The sequence below is a fragment of the Mesoplodon densirostris genome, chromosome 12, assembly GCF_025265405.1.
Source record: "Mesoplodon densirostris isolate mMesDen1 chromosome 12, mMesDen1 primary haplotype, whole genome shotgun sequence".
In the NCBI taxonomy this organism is placed as follows: Eukaryota; Metazoa; Chordata; class Mammalia; order Artiodactyla; family Ziphiidae; genus Mesoplodon; species Mesoplodon densirostris.
In genome coordinates, this window is record NC_082672.1 from 2,787,966 (window position 1) to 2,795,086 (window position 7,121).

General features: G+C 45.1%; 1 protein-coding gene across 1 annotated transcript; it reads right to left on the reverse strand.

Annotated features, from left to right (window-relative positions):
- Positions 1-370: 370 nt before the first annotated feature.
- CCR6 (C-C motif chemokine receptor 6) lies at positions 371-1,486 on the reverse strand. Its single transcript, XM_060115381.1, has one exon. It carries the CDS (start codon positions 1,481-1,483, stop codon positions 371-373), a length of 1,113 nt encoding a protein of 370 aa, XP_059971364.1. The 5' UTR covers positions 1,484-1,486.
- Positions 1,487-7,121: the final 5,635 nt, after the last annotated feature.

The window sequence follows — 7,121 nt, forward strand, 5'->3', positions numbered from 1 at the left end:
CATGAGGGCTTTCGTTTGTTTTTTCCATTTTGGTTTTTTAAGCCATGGGATGTTTTGTGATGACCAGAAGAAACTGTGGTCTAGGGCTGCTTAGTGAATGTTCCCGAAAGGGTTCACATTTGTCAGCAATTCATTTTCATTCAGCACTTCCCGAAGCCTGTTTTGCAGAATGCCAGCCATCAGGGACAGGGGCACAGAGCATCCCCGTCGAGTGAGTTTGGGGGATGCTGCCCGTCAGTGCCTGCTAGCAGCCCGAGCACATGCAGCCCTGATCTTGCAGGAAAGACCCCGCTCGCTTTTGCTTCATGTCCACATGCCCCATGCATTTTTGTCCTGTCTGTCCGCCCGTCCGCGCCGAGCCTGGGGGGCGTCACATGGTGAAGGAGGACGGGTTGTCATTGTCCGCCGTCTCGCTGTTCTGCCGGGAGGTGAAGTTGTCCGACTGCAGCCGGGAGCACGGGAAGCCCGGCGACTTCTGCCTCCTTCTCACACACCACAGGTCCTTCATGATCTTCAGGAAGTAGCTTCGAAACTTCTGACCGACAAAGGCATAGAGCACGGGGTTGAGGCAGCAATGCAGGAAAGCCAGGACCTCGGTGACGTTCCTGGCGTAACCCAGCAGCCTCTCGCTGCTGCACGAGCGGTCCGTCCTGCCCAGGTTGACGGCGGTCAAGAGAAGCACCACGTTATGTGGAATCTGGCAAGCCAGAAAGACAAGGACCACGGCTATGATCACGCGGATGGCTCTGTGCCTCTTAGAATTCTGCGCTTGAATTAAGGTCTTGACGATAAACATGTAGCAAAATATCATAAACACCAGCGGGATGAAGAAGCCAAAGAGGAGCTGCAGTCCCAGCATCAGCAGCTTCCACCGGATTGGCTCGGAGACGGTGTGGTACCTGGGCTCGCAGACGTCGCTGCCTTGTAGCTTGTATTTCTGGTTGAACATGAAGGTCCAGCTGGAGATGAGGATCGACACGACCCACACGACCAAACAGATCATCCTGTGGTGAGCCAGGGTCCTGGACCGGAGCCGGAAGGACTTGGTGGCCTGCACGATGGCGATGTAGCGGTCCAGGCTGATACAGGTCAGGAGCAGCATCCCACAGTTGAAGTTGATGGCGTAGATGCCGCGGGTCAGTTTGCACATGATGTTGCTGAAAATCCACTCGCCAGTAGCATGGTTGACGGCCCAGAACGGGAGGGTGAGGACAAAGAGGATGTCTGCGACGGCCATGTTCAAGAGATAAACGTCTGTCATAGACTTGGCTTTCTTATAAAAAGCAAAGGTGACCACCACCAAAATATTACCCAGGAGGCCAGAGACACATATCAAGGAGTAAGCAAGGGGCACAAATAGCCCAGAGAACTTTCTGACCTCCTGCAAGGAACAGAGAAAGCTGTCAACATCGAGTGAATAATCTGAACTATTAGCCAACCCAAAATAATCCTCATTTGCATCATAGATGTTCGTGGAATTCATGGGTTCCTGGAAAGTGAACAAAGATAGAGTCAGCAGTAGTGTAATTTTCAAGGAGCACGACTGAGCGAAATTATACTCCCAACCAAAATTAAAAAGATAGTCACCATTCTCATGGTGGTGCTTGATCTGGGCAGAAAGTCTGGGCCTGGTCTAGAAGGGGAACGGACTTTCAACTCCTCTGGCTCACAGCGGAGAGAATAGGAGAGAAGTGAATCTAAGGAGGAAAGAAAGCAAAATGCATTAGTTAAGTATTCTCAGAGAGCCAGAGAATTAAGGAAATAGATGTCTTCCCATTTCAACACAAAGAGTGCACAGCATACTATTTTACACAGAAATATTCATTTAGATCTGGTGCTAGCAACCCCTTTCTGTAAAAGGCTAGATGGTAAATATTTTAGGATCTTCAGGTCCTGTAGTCTCTGACACAACTACTCAAATCTGCAGGTGCAGTGTGAAAGCAGCTACAGACAACTACACAAATGAGTGGGCGGACCAGACATGGTGCCATGGGCTGTGATTTGCCGATCCCTGATCTAGAGCATAAAAAAGGGTGATATCAGCAAAACCACAGATTTGGTCTGCAGAAAAATCTTCTGCAAAATTCAAATTAATTACATTCACAAGATTCCACTGAACAAAACCTATAGAAGTGTAGGTGTTGCTAGGATACTTTTAATTTATAGTCCTAGCCTGAAAATATTATATATAATATTAAAGGCTGGGTATATATTTATGGTTTTATATATATAATCCTTAAAAGCCACAGATATGTCCAATGGACAGTCTAGCTAACAACCACTAATCTGCTGGGGCAAACACATCATAATCCTCAGAAACCAGAGTTTGGGAAGGAAGGTTCAGGTTGGCATGGTTAGGGAAGGCTCTGTGGACAGACCCACTCTGGGTCCTTGGAGAACAGGTCACCTGCAGGAGACCACTCTGGCTGAAAAGGAATACTGAGCACTGCATGTTTGTGAAACCGTGTGACCAGCCTGGCCAGGTCAGCCTGACTACTACCAAACAACCTTGATGGAGCATGTGACATGCTGGGAATGCCAAGAGGGGTGACACGGGGTCCAGGCTCAAGAAATTCACCAGGAGACTAAGAATGGATGGAGCTGGAGTCTCAGCACGCAGGACTCTGAAATCTATCATTTGAAACAAACAGGAAGAAGGAGTCTTTGCTCCTCCCACACTCACTCCTCCTTCTTTACTTGGTGTTGTTCATCATCCTGCTTTATTATCCAGCCCCACCTCCGACAAAATCCCTGTCCTGGAATCCTGATACTTCTGTGAAATGCACATTCACTCTCCTTCTTTAGCTCCCCCTTTGCCATGCGGCCTAGCAAGGTCAAGAAGACGGAGGAACAACAGAAATGCGGGCCTCAGAGGCTCAGACAGGAAGGAGAAATGTGTCCCATAACCCATCCACCTGCGCCAAGTCAGTCCCCACCTCCAGAGCCAACACTGACATCTGGGGGAAGGATTCAGTAGAGCACAGAGGTCACCCTGAAGGATTTTCTGAACATACTTCTTGTATCATTTGATTCTCCCGCTGTTGCTTCCCAATCACAGATCAGGTGGCCTGAACCCACTCCTTCCCTGATGCCTGGAGACTGAGTCTTCACTGCCGCTCCAGTCTCTGCTCTGGACACAGGACTGCAGGGAGGCTGGGCTCCCCTCTGCACTTTTGCAATTGCCTGCAAGTGTAGAGTTCTAATGGGCGCTTCAGAGCATGCCGAAGACGCATAATACAGAGCTTCTGTGCTGCAAAAGCATATTGAGGAAGTAGACACGTCGATCAGATTATCAGATTAAACGTATCAATCAAAACTCAAGACTTGTGCTTCCAGTCATGATGGATTAACAGAGACCAAATGCACCTTACCACATTAAACAACAAGAAAAGCCTATAAAATGCATTAAATCACAGTTTACAGACATCACAGGACTATGGTCCCCGACAGGAGACCAGTGAAGTGGGCAATGGTCTGAGCTCTGTGAAGCCCCCAGCTCTCAAGGGGAGCAGTTCCCAAGGGCAGAGCAGGGGGGTAACCCAGAGAATGGCCCTCTTGCTGAGTTGAGGAGACCAGGACCAGAATTCAGGGAGGCCGGGCGGCTGAGAAAGGAGGCCCTACACACAGAAAAATGAGGAGACTAGCAGAGTGGTGTCCTTAGGAGGAAGCGACACATGACTTGGGGAAGAACCACCAGAAAGGACGGGCAGCGGGGTTCGCAGTGCTCTCCCAGGCTGGATATAGCTCTCCCATGGCCAGATCGCTGTTGCAACAGAAATTAGTTGATAGCCTCCCTCATGTTAAAATTTATTCTTTTAGCCCATCCGGCCACTCTCTCCCACAGATATAATTTTTTTTCTTTTTCTTCTTGCTTAACTGCCGTTTGAAAATGATTGTTTTCTGGTTAGAATTGAACTATGCACCTGGTGTTTACTTCTTGGAGAAAACACTCCCTAACAACCCCTCCCTTTGTGAGCCTTCTTCATTCCAGAAAGAAGGTCATGGCACGATAGCCTCAAGGACCACCAGAGCCCATCCTGGGACCACCTGACACCAGCTTTGATGGTTCTGAAACTTTCCTGAAGTCAAGAAGAATGTGCCGCTTGCACCCTTGTCTGCTGCGCAATTTCCCACCCCTAGACTATAGAGCCTTTCCTACTCTCAAGGGAGGGCACATCTTGAGGGCACTAGCCTGCTGTGGCCCCCTTTGCCTGGCAAAGCAATAAAAGCACTCTTTTCTACTTCACCCAAAACTCTGTCTCCGCGTTTCTACTCGGCACCAGTAAAGAGAGGCGGGGTTTCGGCATCAGTGGCAACCATGACCTTCCGCATCCCAGGGCCCCGGGGAGCATCCTCAGCAGGGTGCCATCTTAGGAGTAATGGGGTTAAAATAATCTGACCTAAATGCTGCTCTGGACCTGCCGTCCAGAGCAAAGCCTGAGAGGAAGTCTCAAATGATCCATCTGATTCCAATAATACAACTACATTCCAGAATAAAGCCCAAAATTACTTAAAGAAATAAAAAAAATTCAGCCTTCAACATGTAAAATTCATAATGTCAAGCACCCAAACAAAAATTTCCAGACCACAGTAGATTGAATGTTTGCAGCTCCCCAAAATTTGTATGCTGGAGCTGAACCCCCAGTGTGATGGCAGGTAGAGATGGGGCCTCCCCCCATAATGGGATTCGTGCCCTTACAAGAAGAGACCCGACAGGGCTTGCTTCCTCTCTCTGCTCTGCGCCCTGTGGGGACACAGTGAGAAGACCGCAGACCAGGAAGCAAGCTTTCATCAGACCTGGATCCTCTGGGGCCTTGATCTTGGATTCCCCAACCCCTAGGATGTGAGAAATAAAACGTTTGTTGTTTCAGCAACAAATAACAATGTGTGGTAATTTGTTATAGTAGCTCAAACTGACTAAAGCACAGACATTTAAAATAACAGAAAAGTGTGACCCATGATCTACACAAAGAAAGAGAAAAATGACAGAGATGATAGAATTAGCAGAAAAAGATGCTCCAACAGCTACTGTAAATATACTCCATATGATCAAGAAGGTAGAGGAAGGCATAAACATGATGAGGAATGTCATGAAAGATATAAAAAGACCTAAAGAAAGATCCTATAGATGAAATACACAATATGTAAAATGAAAATACATTGATTGGGGGACTTCCCTGGCAGTCCAGTGGTTAAGGATCCACACTTCCACTGCAGGGGGCATGGGTTCGATCCCTGCTTGGGGAACTAAGATCCCACATACCTCACAGTGCAGCAAAAAATAATAATAATAATAATACACTGATTAGGATTAACATCAGACTGGGCACCGATGATGATCAAGTGTAATTCTATGCCTCAGCAACATTTGGAAATTGAAACTGAAAAAAAATCATAATAGCATCAGAAAACATGAAATGAAATACTTATGAATACATAGACCAAAATGTATACATATCCTGAAAACTACAAAACATTGCTGAGAGAAACTAAATAATCTAAATTAATGGAAAGATATGTCATATGTAGATTAAACAATTCAATATTGTTAAAATATCAGTTCTCTCCAAACTGATCTACATATACAACAAAACCCAAATCAAAATTGTGGCAAGGGTTTTTGTAGAAATTGACAAGGTAAATCTAAAGTTTATTAAGAAATTCAAGGGATTTAGAATAGCCAAAACAACTTTGAAAAAGAGAACAAAATTGTAGGACTCACAATACCTGATTTCAAGACTTACTAGAAGCTACAGCAATTATGACAGTGTGGTATTGGCAAGAAGATAGATTCATAAATCAATAGAACAGAATAAATACAGATTTTTAACTAAACTACCAAGGTAGTTCAGTGGAAAAAACAGTCTTTTCAGTAAATGGTGCCAGAACAACTGGATACTCATGTATAAAAGTTGATCCACACCTCTTATATCATACCGTAGGCAAAAAAATAATTCAGAATAGGTTATAGATCTGTATGTGAGAGCTAAAACCATAAAACATCTAGAAGCAAACATAGGAGAAAATCTTCACACCCTTGGGAATGAAAGAGATTTCTTGTATAAATTGCTCAAGGCATGAACTGTTATAAAATTGATAAATTGTAACTGATCAGAATTTAAAACTTCTGCCCTCCGAAAGGCTTCAGAAAATGAAAAAAGACCATTGAATGGGGAAACAATTGTAAATTTATATCTGATCATTGTAGCCAGCATATTTGAAGAACCCTTACAACTCAATGTCAAGAAGACAAACAACTCAAGTAGAATCAGGCAAAAATTTTAAGTTGATTCACCAAAGAAAATACATAGATGTATTTATAAGCACAAGAAAAGGCACTCCATGTCATTAATTATTAGGAAAATGCAAATTAAAACTGCAATAAGAAGTCGTTTCATGCTCACCAGACTGGCTAAAATCAAAAAGGCAAACAGGACTGTGGAAGAAGATGTGGAACCTCGCATCCTCACCAAAGTGGTGGGGATGCAACACAGAGACCCACTCTGAGAAAACAAGTCAAAGTCTCTCATAAGTTAAACACACACTTACCACGTGAACCACAAGTGACCCCTGCGTATTCACCCAGGAGAATGAAAATGAAAGACTTGTACTCAAAGGTTTATTCTTAACAGCCCCAAACTGGAAAGAACCCCAGTGCCCATCAGCTGGGGAACAGATGTGTAAATTGCACCCTATCCACACACTAGGACGCAGTCAGAAGATGAAAAGTGGCTACTGATGCCCGCTCCACACAAGTGAATTACAAAAGCATTTTTCTGGGTAAAGAATTCAAACATATAAGACCCATATACTGCATTATTCCATTTATATGAAATTCTAGAAAAGGCAAAACAATAGTGGCAGAAACCAAGTCGGTGATTGCCGTGGGTGAGGGATAGGAAGAAGAGACCGGTGGGACCAGGCTCGGGGACTTTTTGTGGTGCTGGAGATGCTCCCCGTCAGGGTGGTGACTGTTGTCAAAACCCACTGAAGGGTGTACTTCAAATTGGTGACATTTATTGTTATAAATTATGCCTCAAAAAGCTAATAAAAATAACGTGCACACAGCTTCACACAAATGCGCTGATGTGGGGGACTTGTCCTCACTCGGGACTGAGCAG